The sequence below is a fragment of the Cinclus cinclus genome, chromosome 31, assembly GCF_963662255.1.
Source record: "Cinclus cinclus chromosome 31, bCinCin1.1, whole genome shotgun sequence".
NCBI lineage: Eukaryota > Metazoa > Chordata > Aves > Passeriformes > Cinclidae > Cinclus > Cinclus cinclus.
The window spans coordinates 2,703,097-2,721,944 of NC_085076.1; the positions used below are offsets into that span (position 1 = coordinate 2,703,097).

The 18,848-nt window shown below is 62.0% G+C and overlaps 4 protein-coding genes across 8 annotated transcripts; 3 read left to right on the forward strand and 1 right to left on the reverse strand.

Moving 5' to 3' along the window:
• Positions 1-851: 851 nt before the first annotated feature.
• S100A13 (S100 calcium binding protein A13) lies at positions 852-3,146 on the reverse strand. The gene is made up of 3 exons (XM_062511374.1): positions 3,132-3,146; positions 1,113-1,250; positions 852-986 (listed from the first exon to the last, which is right to left on the reverse strand). The coding sequence occupies exons 1-3, from the start codon at positions 3,144-3,146 to the stop codon at positions 852-854; spliced, it is 288 nt and encodes a 95-aa protein (XP_062367358.1).
• Positions 3,147-5,606: 2,460 nt separating this feature from the next.
• Positions 5,607-6,004, forward strand: S100A1 (S100 calcium binding protein A1). The gene is made up of 2 exons (XM_062511532.1): positions 5,607-5,747; positions 5,861-6,004. Exons 1-2 carry the CDS (start codon positions 5,607-5,609, stop codon positions 6,002-6,004), a joined length of 285 nt encoding a protein of 94 aa, XP_062367516.1.
• A 1,200-nt stretch (positions 6,005-7,204) lies between these two features.
• Positions 7,205-12,455, forward strand: CHTOP (chromatin target of PRMT1). Of its 5 annotated transcripts, none has more exons than XM_062511467.1 (6): positions 7,205-7,389; positions 8,714-8,789; positions 10,098-10,248; positions 11,249-11,429; positions 11,535-11,672; positions 12,116-12,455. In XM_062511467.1, exons 2-6 carry the CDS (start codon positions 8,725-8,727, stop codon positions 12,316-12,318), a joined length of 738 nt encoding a protein of 245 aa, XP_062367451.1. In that variant the 5' UTR covers positions 7,205-7,389; positions 8,714-8,724; the 3' UTR covers positions 12,319-12,455. The 5 variants fall into 5 exon arrangements, with proteins under 5 accessions (XP_062367451.1, XP_062367452.1, XP_062367450.1 ...); XM_062511468.1 differs by having other exon boundaries at positions 7,206-7,389; positions 11,246-11,429; positions 12,040-12,455; XM_062511466.1 differs by having other exon boundaries at positions 7,208-7,389; positions 11,246-11,429.
• Positions 12,456-14,598: 2,143 nt separating this feature from the next.
• Positions 14,599-18,402, forward strand: LOC134055316 (mothers against decapentaplegic homolog 4-like). The gene is made up of 12 exons (XM_062511581.1): positions 14,599-14,690; positions 15,201-15,456; positions 15,872-16,046; positions 16,130-16,150; positions 16,267-16,452; positions 16,572-16,652; positions 16,736-16,864; positions 16,942-16,992; positions 17,074-17,257; positions 17,575-17,743; positions 17,930-18,068; positions 18,187-18,402. The coding sequence occupies exons 1-12, from the start codon at positions 14,599-14,601 to the stop codon at positions 18,384-18,386; spliced, it is 1,683 nt and encodes a 560-aa protein (XP_062367565.1). The 3' UTR covers positions 18,387-18,402.
• Positions 18,403-18,848: the final 446 nt, after the last annotated feature.

Genomic DNA, 18,848 nt, shown 5'->3' on the forward strand with positions numbered 1-18,848 from the left:
CCGGAGTCCTCGCAAGTCGTGTCGGAGCCGAGCGTGGGAGCAGAGGGGCCCGGGGCTCAGATCGCCCCTCCCGTGGGGCGGCCGGGCCACTTACCTGCAGCACGGGCTGTCCCAGGTGTGCGCGGGCTGCGGCGGGCCGGGGTTTTATACCGGGGAGGTGTGAGTGGGAGCTCCGTGGTGTAAGGCGTCTCATTTGGGAGCCTGGCCCGGCGCCAGCGTGGGGCCGGGAAACGCCTCCTTCCCGGGACTCCTTCCCGGCCGCACCGATGGTTCCCCATCCAGCCGGGCCTGGCACGGCCGCGGCGCCGCGTGGGAACGGCCACCGAGCCCCGGCTGGTCGCCCCACAGCGGGGTTGCCCAGCAGCGCCGGGATTTGGGAGCTGAACGCTGGGAATGGGGATATTCCCAAACTGGGGTGTGCTGCTGGTGGATGCGTCACCCCTGTGCCACCCAAGACCCTGCAGAGGACGGGCAGTGATGCCGTGGAGCTGGTGGCCGCCGTGGCCAGCGCGGCCAGCGTGGCATCGCTGCCTGGGATCTCCCGAGCCCCACCCCGGCCACAGCAACAGCTCTGCCCCCCACAGACCCCCCCAGCGCGGCAGGAAGGTGTTTGTGGGGCGCAGGGTGGCACCCCCAAAAACCACACCAGCACAAGGGCAATTTTGGGATGTCCCCGTCCATCAGGGAGTGATTCCACACCAGAACCCCGGGGCTGGGCCGGTCCCCAACGTGTCCACCACAGGGGAGGGGATGGGGGCTCAAATCAGGACCCCCTCCCAGCAGTAACAGCAGCGATGCTCAGGCTCAGGAAAACCTCTTTTATTCGGGGCCGAGTCTCCGCGGCGGCCCCGTCACTTCTTGGCCGCTCTCTCCCTCCGCATGGCCTTGGCCAGCTCCCCGATCAGCCGCCAGTACTCCCCAAATCTCAGCTCCTCGTCGTTGTTCACGTCCAGCTCGCTCATCTTGTCCTCCAGAGAGGGCACGTCCTGCGGAGGGGGTGGGGGGACACGGGAGGGAGGCTCGGCCGTTCCCCAGAATTTGGGATGGGGGAGAGGGGAACAAATCCCGGGGGATCGCCGGGGACCCCGCGGTGCTGCTGCTGCTGCCCTCACCTTCATCAGGTTGGGCAGCTGGAGCCGCACCAGCTCCTTGAACTCGCCCGTTGTCAGCGTGCCCTTCCTGCCCTCCTTGGCGGCGAAGGTGACGAACACGGTGACGATGCGCTCGATGGCCGCCTCCAGCTCGGTCAGCTCGCCCAGCTCGGCCACCTCGCCCTCGGCCATGGCACCGGACACGCCGCTGGCCCGGGGCTGCGGGACAGGAGCCCAAAGGGGAGTCCCAGGGGGAATCCTCGCCCCCTCCCCATCCCAGAGAGTCAGCGAGGGTTCAGCTCAGCCCCGCAGGTCCCGGTGATGCCGCCGCTGCTGCCCGGCCCAGGAGCGGGGGACACGGGGAGGGGTCGGGGGTACATCAGGGGTCCCCACGGCCGGGAGCGATCCCCCACTTACCCCCTCGCTGCGGGCAGGTCGTGCCCCCCTGCGGGAGGTTTCGGGGGGTTCTGGAGGTTTGGGGACGTTTCGGGAGATTTCAGGAGGTTTTATACCCGCGCCGCGGGAGAGGACAGCGCAGCCTTTGTCCCCCCGTGCCGGTGTTGGGTTTCCTGGGGCGGCCGGACGGACGCGCAGACACCGCCCGGGCGCCGCCGTCCGTCCGTCCGTCCGTCCGTCCGTCCGTCCGTGCTCTGTTCCCTCCCCGCCCCGGCACCGAACCAAACTCGGGCTGAATTCTCCGCGGTCTCGGCGGCTCCTCCCCGGGACCTCCGGTGGGGACGGGACGGGACCTAGAGCGGAGAATCCCCGGGGCTGGAGCATCACCCGGACCTTTCACAAAAACATCCCGGGAGCCGTTCTGGGGATGGTTTCGCTTGGAAAAGACCTCCGAAATGACTGAATCCAAACTTTGAGCCCCATTCCGGGGGTGTCACCCTCAGCTCCTTCCCTGCAGGGCTGGGGTACAAGGAGGTGACCCCAGGTCACATTCCTGTGACATTCCTGTCACATCCCAGCCTGGCTCTGGCAGTGTCACCAACCCAGGGCCCTGCTCGACCCGCACCGAGTGAGAGTTGTGACTCAGCCACCCGCTGACATCATCCCTATTAATAGTGGGCTCTGTAAAAATTAATTAATCCAAATTAATTAGGGGGTTGGAGCACGAGCACTCCTCTTTAATGGGTGGGTATTTATAACATGGCAGCCCTGGCACGTGGCCACCTGGGAGACCCAGCAGCTCCTGGTGGCACCGACATTCCCACCAGGAATTCCCGGGCTGTGCCTGACACCCCTCAGAACAGCCTCAGGACTGTCCCTGATGTCCCCAAGCTCACCCACAGGTGTGACAAAGAGCGAGGCCTCAGCGAGCAGCCCTCCTCCAGCAAAACAACACAGGGGAATTTTTGGGTCCCAAATTCCCGAGGTGTTCTGGAGACCGAGGGCAGGGAGGTCCTCGCCACCAGCCCGGTTTGTGCCGAGCCCTGACACGCTCACTGCTCTCTCTGTGGGGACAGCGGGGCTCCCACGGGCATGGAGTGGCTCTGTCCCCACCCCAGAGCCGTCACACCAGCTCACGGGGCAGGAATTGCCTTCCTGCAGCCCCATCCGGCCCCGGGATGACAGAGGGGACAGGGCTGGGACATCCAGGGGACCGAGATGGTCTCTTGGGAAAGCGCCGGGTGAGTCAGGGCCGGCAGGGACCGGGACAGGTTTGGGGTGAATCACCAGCCCCAGAGCCAGGCGGGCCCGTGACTCCCTGGCCCTGGAATTCAAGGATCTGGGATGGGGTGAGGAAGGGGCAGATGCTGCAGCAGCCCCACAACAGGAGGGGACATGGGGAAGGCACCTCTGGGTCTTTTATGAGCCTGGGATCCTCCTCGGGAGCATCTCCACAGGCAGGGGGTGGTGACCCAGCCTTGGGGACCCCGGCATGGCCAGGAGGGGACCAGAAAGGGACTGAGACTGGGGCCATAGAGGGATTGGGGCCATGGAGGGGCTGGGACCAGCCAGGGCCAGGGATGGGAGCCATATAGGGACAGGGACCATGTAGGGAGAGGGGCCATATAGGGACAGTGGCCATGCAGGGTCTTGGGCCATATAGGACCACCAGACCCTGTGTGACAGGGTGCCCATGTACATCCCAGGGGGTCAGTGTCCACTTCCACATCCTGCTCCTGGGGCTCTCCACAACCTGTCTGGGTTGGGGACCCCAACTAGGGATGGCCACCACGGTGGCCAGCCCAGCAGTGGCCCCTGCTGGCTCCATCGGGGCTCGCTGGAGGGGACGGCGGTGGCCACAGCAGGTGCCTGGAGCCACCAGGGTGTCCCCAGCCCGGCCACTGCAGTTCCTCCCACCCCAAACGTCGGGGTTGGAAAAGCCTCTTGCAGAGCCCCGGAGATGGAACCGGGAGACAAGATGGGCCCAGCCCCAGCAGCGGGAACTGGAGCAACTGGTTTAGCTGGGTCAAAGTGGAGCAGGGGAGTCGCAGTGGCTGAAACCTGTTCCAAGTTGTGTGTAAAGCTCCTGGCATGTCCCTCGCTGCTCCCGCTTTGCAAAGAGCTCGTCCTGGGAATCTGCCAGCCAGGAGTGCTCTGTTCTGGCCACAGGGTCTGGGACCCCCCGGGACCCCCCCAGTGTTGGGGTTCACCGCAGGGCAGCTCGGTCCTGCTGTCCCAAAGGGTTTGGGGATCTGGGAAAGAGCGGCCGGAGCCCTCAGGAGCGCTCGGACACTGAGACCATGCCAGTGCCCGGCTCTGTCCCCTCTGTCCCCTCTGTCCCTGCCTGGCAGGGAGTGGACCCGGGGTTATTTTTGGGCGATTCCTGTCCCCGTCACGAGCAGCTGCTGCCCCAGTGACGTTCCTGGGCTTTCCCGGCATCCTGCCCGCTGCCGAGCTGCTCTGGGGACAGGGACACAGCGAGTGAGTGCCACCAGGGCCCCTTCCAGTCCCCCCTCCATGCCCAGGCTCGGGATCCAGCCCCTCCTGGAGCCCCTGGCCCCCCGTCCCTGCCCCATAGCACAAACAGGAGCTGTGTCCTGCCGGGAAGCAGCTCCTGAGCTGCCCTTTGGGATCCCAAATACTCCAAATCCCAATTCCAGCTGGGATCTCCCACATCCACCCAGGACCCCAAACTCCCTAGTTTCCCCATTCCCAGGGCAATGGGGAAGGGGCTCGGCACCACAGGATCTCCAGTTTTGGGGTCCCCATGCAGGACCCATCCTCAGCCTTTCCCAACCATGGGGACAGGAAGTGCAGGAGATGGAAACTGAGGCAGCAGGATGTAATTAACCCCAAATTAGGGCTGGAACCTGGGGTGAAGAGCCCGGCACCACCCCTGGCTGGCTCTTGTGAAAATGCAGCTCTGGTTTGAGGGGCTCCCAGCTCCGGGGGGGGGGGGGGGGGGAAGGGTTCCCAGAGAGGGGGGTTGAGGAATTTGGGGGCTGAAGAATTTGGGGGTCTGAGGAAGTCAGGGGTTGAAGAATTTGGGGGTTGAGGAATTCGGGGTCTGAGCAATTTCGGGGCTGAGGAATTCGGGGTCTGAGGAATTTAGAGGCTGAGGAATTTGGTGGTCTGAGGAATTCAGGGACTGAGGAATTTGGGGATTGAGGAATTGGGGGGGGCTGAGCTCCCCAGGGATGCCGGGGAGCCCGCGGGGGTCCAGCCCTTGCGGATCCGGGCCCGTAACGGGATCCGAGGGATTATCAGCATCACCCAGGCCTGCTCGGAGTCCGGTTTCTTGGCCGAGGCGTTGCTGCAGCAACGTCCGGCTGGGAATTGTGGGGCCTTTTGAGGCGGACAAGAGCCCTTTGAGAGCGCGGGGGGCCCGCGGAGTCACCCGATACCCCCGCGGCTCCCCCCGGGCCCCGCTGGCCGCCGAGGACACCGGATACCCCGATCAGCACCGGGATCGGCGGGGCTGGGCGCGGATCCGGCCCCGTGGATACGGCGCTGACAGATGGGGGATGCCGGCGGTGACACCGCGGGGTCACGGCGTGGCCACCGCGGTCACCTGGGGGTCCCTTGGGCCAGCGGTGGGGATTGAGCCCAGCGAGAGACCCCGGCGCCTCTCGCATCCCTCCCAGATCTCCGCAGTTTTTGTACATCCCGGGGGTGTCGGGGGGCACTGGAGGGTGGCCCCTGAAGTGATGTTGTCACCCCGTCCGTGCCCACGGGCTCTGGGGGTGCTGCCCGGGGTCACCCCGAGGGTTCTGCCCCCCACGCCCAGCCCCTGCGGGGGTGGCCGGCGGTGCCAGCCGGGCTGTCCAGCCCCGGTATCGGATCCTCCCGGAGGGAGGGGGCTTGGAGCTTATTTAACGTGCCCGGCCCGGCCGGGCTGGCGCACTCGGAGCACGGGGAGCTCAGGTGAGCACAGGTGCCTCTGCCCCCCCCCCACCCCAGACCCCTCCTCAGAGCCCCCTGCCCAGCCCCTGGGAACCCCTCCCCGATCCTCCAGTCCTGCCCAGCGGGCCGGGGAGGAGGCGTGGGTGACATTTTGGGGGGTGGCACCGAGACAGGGGGGCTGGTGGGTGACGTGCCGGGGGTCCCGCAGCCGCAGCCATGGGATCGCAGCTGGAAGGGGCCATGGAGACCCTGATCAATGTCTTCCACCACTACTCGGGCAAGGAGGGGGACAAGTACAAGCTGAGCAAGAAGGAGCTCAAGGAGCTTCTGCAGAGCGAGCTGGGATGTTTCCTGGAGGTAACTGGGACCAGTCCGCAGCCTGGGGGGGGGGGGGGGGAATTCTCCTTTTCCCCCCTTCCCTGGGGGAACAGCAGCTGCCCTGCCCCAGGGCTCACCCTGTGTCCCCCCAGACCCAGAAGGACGCGGGGGCCGTGGAGAAGATCATGCAGGACCTGGATGAGAACGGCGACGGGGAGGTGGATTTCCAGGAATTCGTGGTCCTGGTGGCCGCCCTGACCGTGGCCTGCAACACTTTCTTCTGGGAGAACGCCTGACCCCCCCTCCGGCCGCAGCAGGACGCGGGTCCCCAAAATCCAGAGCTCTCCCCCGGCCACTCCCCAGCTCACCCCCTCTGCTCCCCAGCATTCCCAGGGGATCCCACTGGGATCCAGCTCTACAATAAAGGCACCAACACAACCCAAGGGGTGTTGTCAGCTCCTTCATTTGGGATTCCCACCCAGTCCCCTTGCCAGTGCCCCCAGGGAACATTCCTACTCTGGGATCACGGGGAAAAGCCACCCTGGGTCACCCCAAGGGCCTTGGAGACATGCCTGGGATCCACCCTGGGATCCACCCTGGGATCCACCCAGATCACCCCGGGCAGGGTGACCCCGGGGCCGGCGATCCCAGTGTCGGGGTGTGGGGAGAGGGCGCTCCAGGATTTGGGAAGGGGGCGACAGGCTGGGACTCGCTGCAGGTGGCTCCAGAGGCGCCGGCACCGCACCCGCGGGGCTGGAGGAACCGGTTGGGATCTCCAACAGTGGGATGGGACGGTGGCCAAGGGCCCCACCAGGGCCACCAGCGCCATCATCCGCTCGCCAGCCCGGCTCGGGATCGGCCCTGCTGGGGCTGGGATGGGCATCGGGAATGGCGCTGCTCCCAGTGGGTGGTGAGGCGTGGGGAAGGGGTCAAGGAGCAGCTGGGCAGCGTTCCCTGGACATGCTGGGACACTGGGAATGTCCTGGGCAGCACCAGCAGCTGGACCCCATGGCCCTTACAGATCCCTTCCAATTCCACCACTCCCTAACCCCTGGATGCTATGCCATTCCAGGATCCAGTATTTTGTGAGTCCATGATTCTATGATGATCCTATGACAGCAGAATTTACAGTGGAGCTGATAAAACCATCGGGGAATTCACGACTCCGCAATTCTGTGGGACTCAGGCATTGCACCATCGTGATTCCACAGTTCCATGGCTCCAGGCTTCCTTGATTCCATGACTCCCCGGTCCCATGGTTCCATGACGGTTCCATGACGGTTCCATGACAAATCCATGACGAAACCGTGCCTAATCCATGACGACACCACTCCCCATGACGTCACCGGGACTCCACCCCCCCTTTCCCGCCAGAACGTTCCCTCCTCTCTCTATGCCCCGCCTACTTCCCCGCCCCCTCCGGGGCCGCACCAACCACAGCGCACCGGGGGTGGGGCTCGCGCGGCAGGGGGCGTGGCCTAGTGCGCGGCCGCCATTTCGGCGGGGGCGGGAGCGGTGCCGGCGCCATTTTGTCGTGGGGCGGCTGAGGGAGAAGCGGCGGCGGCGGCGGGAGCGGGCGGAGCTCAGCGCCAGCCCCGGCCCTGGCCCCGGCCCCGCGCCGGCCCCGCACTCACCCACCCAACCGCCGGAGCTACCGGAGACCTGGCGACCGTGTGCTTCGGTGAGTGAGCGGCCCGGCTGCGCGGGGGTGGGGCGGCGGGGGCTCCCCCTCACGATCCCCTCACGATCCCCTCACGATCCCCTCACGGAGTCCCCTCAGGGTCTGGGCTTTTCCTCCTGACCCGGCTCCAGAGCCGAGGCTCACGGGGGCGGAGCTGATTTTTGGTGGTTTTTTTTTTGTTGTTTTTGTTTGTTTGGTTTTTTTTGGTTTTTTTTTTTTTCTTCAGGAAGAAAACCGTTTTAAAAACCACTTCAACTTGGAAAAGCCGCTCTATGTGAAAATAAAATGATTAAAAGTAATCTAAAGCAAGAATAAGGCTTTCTGTTGCCGCAATTTCTGGCTGTAAATCCTCTCAATAAAGCGGTTTTTTGGGGGTATTACAGGGTGAGCGCATCCAGGCCGTAATCCAACCGTTAAATTTGTTGCTAATTATAAATTAAATTAATAAATCGTTCTTCAGAGCTCGGGGGTTGGAACTCAGAACGTTTCTGTGTCATCCAGCACTGGGGGGGGGGGGGGAATTTAAATCCCTGCCCTGAGGTGGAACCTCGATGTTTTTAAAGGATACGATGCTTTTGTAGCATCATCTTGGGTTTTTATTCCCTGTGCCCTCACAATTGGGGTTTGCACCTTGGTAATGCTAAGAACGTGGGAAATGTGGAGGTGTCACCGTGCTAAAGGCATTTGGTCGCTATTTACAGCTGAATTTTTGTGTTGTGACTCAAAAAACCGGTAAGACATTCACTGTAAAAAGATACTTTAATTTACCTTTCGTAAAAATGTAACTCCCATGTTTATTAAACCTGGTATAGGGCAAGAAAACATTAAAAATACATAAATGTAATGCTTATAACCTGCCTGGCTTAGTTCTCTCCACACAGAACAGAGGTTTTTAAATGTTTAATCATATAAATATATAATAACTGTATAACTTTGATGTCTTTGGTTCTGTTTTGCATCTTTGCTCTGAAGATGGCATTTGGTTGCCATCTTGCTGCTGGAATTTTGTATTATTCCTCCTAATACTGCTGAAACACTCACTGTAAAAATACAATTTTTTGGTAAGGGAGGAGTAAAGGAACTCCCTGATTTATTAAAACTGGGGTGGAGGACTGAAAACCATTAAAAAAATCCCAGAATCACAACCAAAAAATACAGCAGACGCCTAAAAATCACTGAAAATAAATGAAAATACTGCACATAACATGCCCTAATCTTGATTTCCTCCACCCAAGGAGGCAGAAAGGAAGGGATGTTTTTATTATTTAGTGGTACAAATGTGTAATAAAGGTCTGAATTTTCTCTCTTGGGCCCTGTCTTGCAGATTCTCTGAAGATGGCTGCACAGTCAGCACCGAAGGTCGTGCTAAAGAGCACCACCAAGATGTCTCTGAACGAGCGGTGAGGAAGCCAACGGCACCTTCAGCTCCTAAGAAATCATTTTTTTTTTTTTATTTATTATTTTTTTTTTAATACTTAATCCTCACTATCCAAATCCGAAAAAAAAAAAAAAACCCACCGTGGTTTCCGCCCTCTTTTAACCTCGTCGAGTGAGCGGGTGCCTCCACACCCCTGCCCTACCCTGCGGCACGGCAAGGGTTAAAAGGGCCAAAAATTCCGGAGGGATTTTCTCCGTTGTTCTTAGTAAAAAAAAAAAAAAAAAAAAATCCGGTGGGATGCGTTGTAAGAGCAGAGACCAACCTCACACCCTCCCTGTCTCTCCCACATGTTTTGACATTGGTATTTTGGCTCTGCTGCCGCGCCCGAGGGTCTCACCTGCCCAGGTGAGCTCTGTAAGAGGCCGGCGGCGGCCCCGGAACCGGCCCAAAGGCTCTTCTGGGCCTTGTAAGAGGCAACAGCTTCGCTTCACCTCCATCTCTCTCTGTCCTCCAGCTCTTCCCTTGGCTCCTTCCGCTGGGTTTTTTTCCGCCGTGATCATTAACGGGTGTGTCCCGCTCTGCTGCTGAGCGTTTTGGGGTTAAACACGCCGGGATCGGGGGCAGCTTTTGGTCCAGCAGCTTGCTGCTGCAGGGAGGTGTGGCCTGAGCTCAGGGACACCTTGCTGGCTCGTTTCCCTCCCTGAGAAAAATGTTCGTTTTTATGGGGTGGATTAGCCAGCTCCCGGGATGCTGCTCAGGAGCTTTGTTTATCACCTCGGCTGCGTGTTGGCTCTTCGATGGAGAAATAAAAACTCCAAACGAGGTCGTCAGCGGCCTCGTTTCAGGAGACGCTCTGGGTGGTGGAATTTTGTCCAATCCTGGAATTGTTAAGGTTGGAAAAGGCTTTAAGATGATCCCTTCCAACCCAGCCACCGAGCGTGGTGTATTCCCTGCCTACCTCACAGCCTGGAATTTTGAAGCTTTTCCCAGAATTTTTTTTTTTTTTTTTTGGGTATGGGGAGGGCTTTGATTTGGCTTTTGCTGTCCTGTTTCCTCCCTCCCTGTCACGACCATCCCCGCTTCCTGCTGGTTGTCACCTCCCTTCTGCCATCTCTAAACCCACTAACCAGCTTTCCTCATTCCCACTGGGAACTTCCACCTCATTCCTGCCTCTCCGGTCCTCGCGGCCAGCGAGGGATCCATAAATCCAATAAAGTGCCACTCTTTGCATAAAGGTTCATGGGAGCTGGAGCCCCACTCGAGCACCGTGAAATGCCGATAATTGTGTGTTTTAAGCTTTAATTAAACCCCGTTTTATTCGACCTTGAAGCTTCACTAACATGCTGAAGAACAAACAGCCGATGCCGGTGAATATCCGGGCCACCATGCAGCAGCAGCAGCTGGCCAGCGCCCGAAACAGACGGCTGGCCCAACAGATGGAGAACAGACCGTCTGTGCAGGCCGCTCTGAAACTCAAACAGGTGAGGAAAAAGGGGATTTGGGCCTTGCAGGATGTGGAAAAAACGGCTCCAGGAAGAGAGAGAGGCCAGAGAAGGGAAGGGGATGGAGGGTGAGTGTGGGGAGCTGCTGGGGCAAAGGCTTGGGGGGGGATTCGTGGCTCTGCACAACTCCCTGACAGGAGAGCCAGGCTGGAATTTTTTCACCTTGGCAGGGAGGTCTGGAATTGCCATCCCTGGTGGTGTCCAGGGAAAAAGCCTGGAAGTGGCACTCGGTGTCCTGGGCTACAGACAAGGTGGGGATTGGAGGTGGGCTGGGAGATCTTTTCCGACCTGGAGATTCCTGGGATTCTGTAAAGGTGTTGGAGAGTGTCCAAAGCAGGGACATGAGGATGGAGAAGGGTCTGGAGGGGCTGTACAAGGCACTCGGAGACCTTTGGGATGTCAGGGACAGGATCCAGGGAGCACCTGAAGCTGTGCCAGGGGGTTTATGTTGGAAATCAGGGAGAGGTTCTTCCCTCCCAGAGGGTTCTGGGCACGGCCCCGGGGCTGCCAGAGCTCCATGAGCGTTTGGACACAGCTCCCAGGGATACTCGGAGTGGCATTTTGGGTTGTCTGTGCAGGAGGAAAGAGTTGGCCTGGATGATCCTGATGGATCCCTCCCAACTCGGGGCATTCTGTGATGAGATACCTGGGAGGGAATTGCATGAAATTCCATTTTTTTTGCCTCGGACGAGTAACACCTTGTGACTCCCTGCTTGTGTGGGGGTGTTGGGTGCTGGCTGTTGATGTCTCCTCTCTATTTTTCCAGAGAAATGGCTCATCCCGGGATCCGGGAGCTGCCGAGCGCTTCACCTCACAGTCCCACAGCAGATTTAAAACCCCACCCTCCCGTGCTGATTGATTGGGAATGCAGGCACTAATCCAACACTTCCAATTCCGACGTGTCGTGTCCTGTCGTGGTGTCCCCAATCCCAGATCGCTGCATGACTCCTGTCCCTTCCCAAATCTTCTCTTCCAGAAGAGCTTGAAGCAACGCCTCGGGAAGAGCAACATCCAGGCACGGCTGGGCCGGCCAGCGGGAACGCTGGCCCGAGGAGCCCTGGGGAGCCGGGGGCTGGCCCTGGGCCAGCGGGGGATGCCCCGGGGAGCCCTGCGAGGCCGCGGGGCCCGGGCCATGCTCCGAGGAGGGGTCACGCTCCGAGGTCAGTGCCCTGCCAATCCCCCCCCCGTCCTGTCCCCGTCTCCGGAACCTTCCGTGCTGTTCCTCAAGGCGAAATCCCGATTTTTTTCTGGCTGCTTCACTGCAGGTCAAGCCCTGCTGCGAGGCGGGAGAGGGATTGCCCCCAGGATGGGCCTGCGGAGAGGAGGGATCAGGGGCCGCGGGGGCCCGGGAAGAGGCGGCCTGGGCCGGGGAGCCATGGGCCGGGGAGGGATCGGCGGCAGAGGTGAGTGCCTGGGCTTTGGGAATAGCGGGAATTCAGCTGGGATCCTCCTTTCCTGCAGCCCCGAGGATTCCCAAAGCCTTCATCCAACACGCGGTTGTTTCTAAAAGTGAGCGCAGGCAGGGGTGGGGAGGGGGAAAAATTCCCAAACCCTTTATCCAGAACCTGGTTATTCTTGGGAGTGAACTGAAGCAGGGGTGGGGAGGGAGAAAATACCCAAACCCTTCATCCAAAACCTGGTTGTTATTCAAACCTAGCTGAGGCATTGGGGTGGGAGAGGAAACCCAGGAGCCAGATGTTGCTCTTAGGTTGGGATTTCGTAATTCTCGGGAAGCTCCCGATCGCTCTGAGCGCTGGTTCTTTGCACCAGAAGGACTCGGGAACACCCCGTGCATATCCCGGGATGGCGGCAGTGACGTTTTTCCCGGTGTTCTCCATCCGGGCAGGTCGCGGCATGGCCGGGCGGGGCCGGGGCGGGTTCGGAGGGCGCGGCAGAGGCCGGGGCCGCGGCAGAGGCTCGGCACGGCCGGCTCTCACCAAGGAGCAGCTGGATAACCAGCTGGACGCCTACATGTCCAAAACCAAGGGACACCTGGACGCCGAGCTGGACGCGTACATGGCACAGACAGATCCCGAAGCCACCGACTGAGGGGCCGGGACTACCGGGGGAGGGAGGGGCTCATCCCATGGGGAGCTGCCTTGGGAATCCCCGATGGGAAATTCAGGTTTAGTGTGTTCTTCGATGTTTTGATACTCTCTGTTGTATTAAACTTTTTTTGGATTGTTCTTTTTCGGGGGATTTATTTTATTTTTTCTTTCTTTGTTTTTTCCCCTGTTGGGTGGGATGGAGCTGCCGTTGGGGATCGGGTCTGCGTGTGCATCCGTGGTTCGGTTTTGGGGTGGGTTTGTTGGATTTTTTTTTTGGTATGTTTTGGGATAAATTACCTGCTGGAGTTCAGATAACCCACCTGAAGCCAAATCCCAGCAGTAAGAGCCAGAGTCTGGCTGTTGTTCTCCTTCCAGACATTCAGATCCTTTTGTTCTGCACCAAGAATTCCTGAGGGGCTGGAGCAGGTGGAAAACGTCCTTGTTTCAGTGGATTTTGGGGGGTTGAAGATCGAGTTCTTTTGGCACAGTGCTTTTGTGTGGTTCAAGTGTTTGTTTAAAGAAATGAGAGACGGGGGCAGAAAATTGAACCAGGGCGGTGAAGTGGAAATGCTTCTTTTCCAGAGCACACTCCAAAATCCATCATTTTTCAAAAAAAAAAAAAAAAAAGTGTGTCCTATTCCCTCGGGATCTTGCATTTCTGGTGACTTAAAGGAGAGAGAATTCCCAAAGCTCTGTGTGGGGTTTTCCTCTGGAGAGGGGATTTTTCCGCATTTGCTCCAGAGGGGAAGAGGAGGAGGAGGAGGATGCAGGGGCTGGGGCAGCTGAGGATCGCACCGGGATCCGCGGAGCTCCCGGGGGATAACGGGACTGGACGGGGACCAGAACCGTTCCCGGGGGATAGCGGGACCGGACTAGAACCGGGACCGGAACCGTTCCCGGGGGAGAGCCAGATCGCACCGGAGCCATTCCCGGGGGATAGCCGGACCGGGACCGGGACCGGAACCGTTCCCGGGGGATAGCGGGACCGGACTAGAACCGGGACTGTTCCCAGGGGATAGCTGGATTGGACCAGAGCCATTCCCGGGGGATAGCCGGACCGGACTAGAACCGGGACCGGAACCGTTCCCGGGGGAGAGCCAGATCGCACCGGAGCCATTCCCGGGGGATAGCCGGACCGGGACCGGGACCGGAACCGTTCCCGGGGGAGACCCGGACCGGACCATGACCGGAACCGTTCCCGGGGGAGAGCCGGACTAGAACCGGGACCGGAACCGTTCCCGGGGGAGAGCCGGACCGGACCGGGACCGGAACCGTTCCCGGGGGAGAGCCGGACTAGAACCGGGACCGGAACCGTTCCCGGGGGAGAGCCGGACCGGACCGGGACCGGAACCGTTCCCGGGGGAGAGCCGGACTAGAACCGGGACCGGAACCGTTCCCGGTGGGAGCGGGACCCGGCGGCGCCGGGGGCGGGGCCCGTCTGGAGGGGCTCGGACCATGAAAGCGAGGCCGGGATTGGCTGACGGGGCTCGGCCCGGCTGTCTCGGGCGCTGCCATTGGCCGAGGCTCGGCGGCGCCTCACGCGCTCCGGCCGCTCCTTTTGTTATTGTAGGGACGGAGTTGGGAAAGGGGAACGGGATCGGGGAAAGGGCTGGGAAAAGGAGAAGAGGGCTGGGAGAAGGGGCTGAGGACAGGGCAGCACCCCCGTGAGCCCGAGAGGATGCGGTGGGAGCCGGGAGTCGAGTGACGGCAGCCGGGACTGGCGGAGGTGAGTAGAGCCTGAGCCATCCCCGGTGTCCCCCGGTGTCCCCTCCTTGAAGTCTGTCACCGCTCGAAACCCCTGCGCCATCCCTGCCACCTTCCCGTGCCCCGCGCTGTCGTATTTGGGGCATCCTGCTGGACGAACATCCCCGTTGGGCAAGCTCTGGGACTCGGGATACGGGATCCGCCTGGGATTCTCCAGGCTGGGCGGTGCGGGGTGAGGATGGAGCCGGGGACGAGCCGCGTCTGGCCCCCACTCACCCCGGCTTCCACCAAACCAGACCTGAGCTTTGCAAAGGGGCAGAGACGGCTCCGACCCTTCCAGTGTTCCCTGGAGCAGCCTTGGGGTGCAGCCACTGGAGCTGGAGGGAGCAGGACCCCAGCTCCCCTCTTCCACCGCTTTTAGCCCCAAAACACGAGGCAGAGGATGGGCAGGGATCCCGGCAGAGAATGCTAGCATTGAGGCAGCAGCAGGGATGAGATCCCCGGGATGAGCCCCGGAGTCTGGCGGGGGGCTCCGTGGGGTCCCTCCAGCATTCCCGGGAAGTGTCCCCGTGCCGCGATGGCATCTTGGAGCAGCCCGGCACGGGGGGGGCGGTGCTGGCAGGACACCCAGGGCTCCCTCCCAGTCCAAGATATGAGCAGGGACCCGCGGTTTGTTGTGTCTGCCGCCATCCCAGGGATTTTCCAAGGCTCTGGAACGCGGCATCCAGGCTCTGGCGTGATCAGGGTCTGGCAGGGAGGCAGGAAAAGGAGAAGTCAGGGAGAGAGAGGGGTTAAGGAGCGGCGCCAGACTGGGCTCTGTTTAGTCTGGGTTGGCGGCGGCAGCGGGAGCGGATCCGTCCCCGTGGCACCGGGCACGGACAGAGCCCTGCTCCCTGCCAGGACACCGCTGTCCCCGAGCCCGATGCCACCGTGCCACTGTCCAGGTCTGGCCGTGCTGCTCTGGGGAGATGGGGACACCCTGAGTGTCCCCCAAGATGGGGACAAGGCTGGGGACAAACTCCGGGAGTCAGGGACCAATAGGACCCAGGTGCTGGGTGACAGATGGCTTTGTCCTCCTCACCTGGAGAGTGCCACCCATCCCTCGTGCCAGCACCCACCAGCACGTTGGCAAGGGACAGCGGGGACAGCGTTGTCCCCTGCAGCAGGGTGACGCGCAAGGACACGCCGTGCCTTGCAGGGCCGCAGCGCCATGTCCCTGGGCAGTGACAGCGGCCCTGGCATCGTGCACAGCCTGCTGTGCCACCGGCAGGGAGGGGACAGCGAGGCCTTCGCCCGCCGTGCCATCCAGAGCCTGCTCAGGAAGCTCAAGGAGAAGAGGGACGAGCTGGACACGCTGGTGGCCGCTGTCACCTCGGGCGGGGCCCAGCCTGGACAGTGCGTCACTGTCCAGCGCACCTTGGACGGGCGGCTCCAGGTACCCGGGGACACGGGCATGGGGATGGGAGGGGGACACAGGTGACTCCTGACACCTCCCCTGTAGCCCCTCCTCAATTTAGGGGGTTCCTGGGTATTTTGGGGTGTCCCCGTAAGCCCCAAGCCCGGGTGCATCTCCCTGCCCGCATCCCCCTCCCCTCGCGGCATCTCCCGCCGTCCCTTCCCGCATGAGTCAGAGTCTGGCAGCGCTGGAGCCTGGGGGGGACGGGGGGGGGGATGGTTTTTGTTATGTCTGGAACCGGGAGGAGCTGGGGGGGACCCCGGGCCTGGCACCAGCCCCGAGCTGGGGGAGCTGGGGGGAGATCCCGGGGTCGGGGCTGGGTGTTGTCACCATGGGGAGGGGACACAACGCCTCATTCCCCCCTTGGTGCCTCCCTGTCCTGTCCCCCCAAAAGGTGGCCGGCAGGAAGGGGTTCCCCCACGTCATCTACGCCCGGCTCTGGCGCTGGCCCGACCTGCACAAGAACGAGCTGAAACCCGTCCAGTTCTGCCAGTTCGCCTTCGACCTCAAGTGCGACAGCGTTTGTGTCAACCCCTACCACTACGAGCGCGTGGGGACCCCCGGCAGCGGTGAGCCGGGACCCCCGGGACCCCTGGGACCACCAAAGGGGGAGTCACCAGCACCCCTAATCCCCCCCTCACCTCTCCCGCAGGTCTGAGCATCCAGAGCACAGGTGAGACCCCGGCCCGGGAGCGGCGGGGAGCCCCCTCCCCCGGAGCCAGCCCAGCCCCCCACAGCGGGTCCCCGTGCCCCCCATGGTCTCCGGTGTGTGTCCCCCACCCTCCCCAGTGCCTCCCCCGCGCCCGGTGAAGGAGGAGTTTGTCCCTGCCTGTGTGCAGATGGAGCTGCCGGCCCGTTGGGAATCGGGGGTCGAGCACCCCACCCAACCCCCCCAGCGAGCGCTGCCCCCCCGGCCGCCCCCTGAGCCCCCCCGTGTGCCCCGGATCTACCCCGTGCTCCCCATGGCACCCCAAGGTGAGACCCGCCCACCCCCCCCCCCGCCCTTCAGCCCACCCTGCGAGGGTTTGGGGCCATAAACCTGAGCCCCGTGTACCCCACAATGACCCCCCCATGTCCCCCCTGTTCCCCCACAGCGACCCCCCAGGACTCCCACGGCGAGGGTCCCCCAGCACAGCCCCCCCCGCAGAACGGGTACCCCAAAGCCCCCCACCACGGTGAGTATGGGGACACCACCACTGCCCACCCCAACACCCTTGGGGACCCTCCTCATGTCCCCCTGTCTCTCCACACCCCCCAGGTTCATCGCTGAGCTGGACCGGTGCCACCATCTACCCCCCGAGTTTGGGGGGATCACATCCCCTCCCACCACAACATCCCGGCAGCCACAGCCCCCCGCAGCCCCCCCAGCACCACCCCAACCGCTGCTGTAGGTTTGGGGGGCACTGGGTGATGGCCGGGGGGGCGGTCTTCAAGGTGCTGACCCCCCTCTCTACCCTCTCCCAGGGCCCCCCCACCATAACCCTACACTCCAGCCCCCCGTGTCCACCCACCCTGGTGAGTGCCCCCCACCCTCCTTAGCACCCGTGGGGTGCTGTGACCCCCCCCCAATAAAATCCACATCCCCCTCCATTCCAGGGCCGGAATTCTGGTGCTCCATCGCCTACTTCGAGCAGGACGTGCAGGTGGGGGAGATCTTCAAGGTGCCCTCGAGCTGCCCCAGTGTGGTGGTGGATGGGTACGTGGATCCCTCGGGGGGGGCCCGGTTCTGCCTGGGGCAGCTCTCGAACGTCCAGCGCTGTGCGGCCAGCGAGAGGGCACGGTGGGTCAGGGGGCACGGGGGGCACGGGGCAGGGTGGGATGGAGAGGGTAGGGGGGGGGTTGGGGGATAAATGGGTAAAAGGGGATGTGGGGGATAATTAGGAGAGAAGGGGGAGGGAAAAGGGGATGAATCAGAGGAGAAAAGGGGGATGTGGGGAGGGGAGGGGAATGGGAAAAGAGGGAGCCAGGAGGGATAATTAGGGCAGTAGGGGGAAAAAGGGAGGAATACAAGGGAAAAAAACGTGGGATAATCATGGAGAAGCCGGGCAAGGTGGAACAGGGAGGGCTGTGGGGGTCCGTGCTGAGGGTCCCGGACAGGCTGCACATCGGGAAGGGGGTGCAGCTGGAGCGGCGAGGAGAGGGAGACGTGTGGATGCGCTGCCGGAGCCAGCACGCCGTGTTCGTGCAGAGCTTCTACCTGGACAGGGAGGCGGGCAGAGCCCCCGGGGACGCCGTGCACAAGGTGTACCCCGGAGCACACATCAAGGTGGGGGTCCCCAGGGGTTCTGTGCTCAGATTTTAGGAGGTGCTGGGCAACGGTGGGGAGAGGGGAGGGCGGTGGAAGGATGTCAGGGATGGAGGGACCCCCATGGCCACGCTGCTGGGGGTCCTGAGGTATCCCCCACCCCAAAGCCGCCCTGCTCAGGGGTCTCCCCCCGTGTCGTCCCCCCAGGTGTTCGACCTGCGCCAGTGCCACCGGCAGATGCAGCAGCAGGCGGCCACCGCCCAGGCTGCGGCCACTGCTCAGGCCGCCGCGGTGGCCGGCAGCATCCCCGGGCCTGGCTCGGTGGGTGGCATTGCCCCGGCCATCGGTGAGTGCCCACGGGACCCCCGTGATGCCCCCCAGGGGCTGTCAGTGGCCCACCCACCATCCGTGATGGGCTGTGACCCCCCGTGATGTCACCGTGTCACCACCCCCCCCCCCTCCAGGGCTGTCGGTGGCCGCGGGACTCGGCGTGGACGACCTGCGGCGCCTGTGCCTCGTTAGGCTGAGCTTCGTCAAGGGCTGGGGACCCGACTACCCCCGGGCCAGCATCACCTGCACGCCCTGCTGGATCGAGGTGCACCTGCACCGAGCCCTGCAGCTGCTCGACCACGTCCTGCACGCCCTGCCCGATGCCCACGCCTGACTCCTGGAAGGAGCAGCCAGAAAAGAGGGGGGAGAAAAAAAACGAAGCAAAATGACCAAAAATGTGTTGGTTTAAGAGTTATTTAGTGGATCGGCTCAGGGTTTGTGGCCTGGGTGTAGTGTTGCCCTCGGCGCTGATTTCCACCTCCTCGTTTAACTTTTGTATGAAAATAAACCAAAAGAAATTTTTTTAAAAGCCTAAAAAACGTGAAAGGACCAACCCCGTGTTGTTTTATCCATTATTTAACGCATGGCGTTGGAGTCATCGGCCTGGGTGCGTCAGCGCTCTTGACGGACGCTCGGCAGTGCAGCTGTGCCGCCAGATGCCTTTCCAGATGCGCCTCCAGCTGTGCGTCCAGCTGTTCCATCGCACCCTCCCCGGTGGGACTACGTTTCCCACCAGCCCCCGCGGCCCGCACCGGAAGCGGCTTTTCCCGCTCCCGTAGGACTCGGTTTCCCACCA

Excerpts from the sequence above, each read along its gene's own strand:
- S100A13 (XM_062511374.1), bottom strand. Across the intron at positions 987-1,112 it reads AGCTGCCCAACCTGATGAAG|GACGTGCCCTCTCTGGAGGA; the intron begins GTGAGGGCAGCA and ends CCCCCTCCGCAG.
- LOC134055316 (XM_062511581.1), top strand. The coding sequence starts at position 14,599 with ATGGCATCTTGGAGCAGCCCGGCACGGGGGGGGCGGTGCTGGCAGGAC. Across the intron at positions 16,047-16,129 it reads CGTGGGGACCCCCGGCAGCG|GTCTGAGCATCCAGAGCACA; the intron begins GTGAGCCGGGAC and ends CCTCTCCCGCAG. Across the intron at positions 16,151-16,266 it reads TCTGAGCATCCAGAGCACAG|TGCCTCCCCCGCGCCCGGTG; the intron begins GTGAGACCCCGG and ends CACCCTCCCCAG.
- CHTOP (XM_062511466.1), top strand. The coding sequence starts at position 8,725 with ATGGCTGCACAGTCAGCACCGAAGGTCGTGCTAAAGAGCACCACCAAG. Across the intron at positions 10,249-11,245 it reads CCGCTCTGAAACTCAAACAG|AAGAGCTTGAAGCAACGCCT; the intron begins GTGAGGAAAAAG and ends CTTCTCTTCCAG. Across the intron at positions 11,673-12,115 it reads GGGAGGGATCGGCGGCAGAG|GTCGCGGCATGGCCGGGCGG; the intron begins GTGAGTGCCTGG and ends CCATCCGGGCAG.
- S100A1 (XM_062511532.1), top strand. The coding sequence starts at position 5,607 with ATGGGATCGCAGCTGGAAGGGGCCATGGAGACCCTGATCAATGTCTTC. Across the intron at positions 5,748-5,860 it reads AGCTGGGATGTTTCCTGGAG|ACCCAGAAGGACGCGGGGGC; the intron begins GTAACTGGGACC and ends GTGTCCCCCCAG.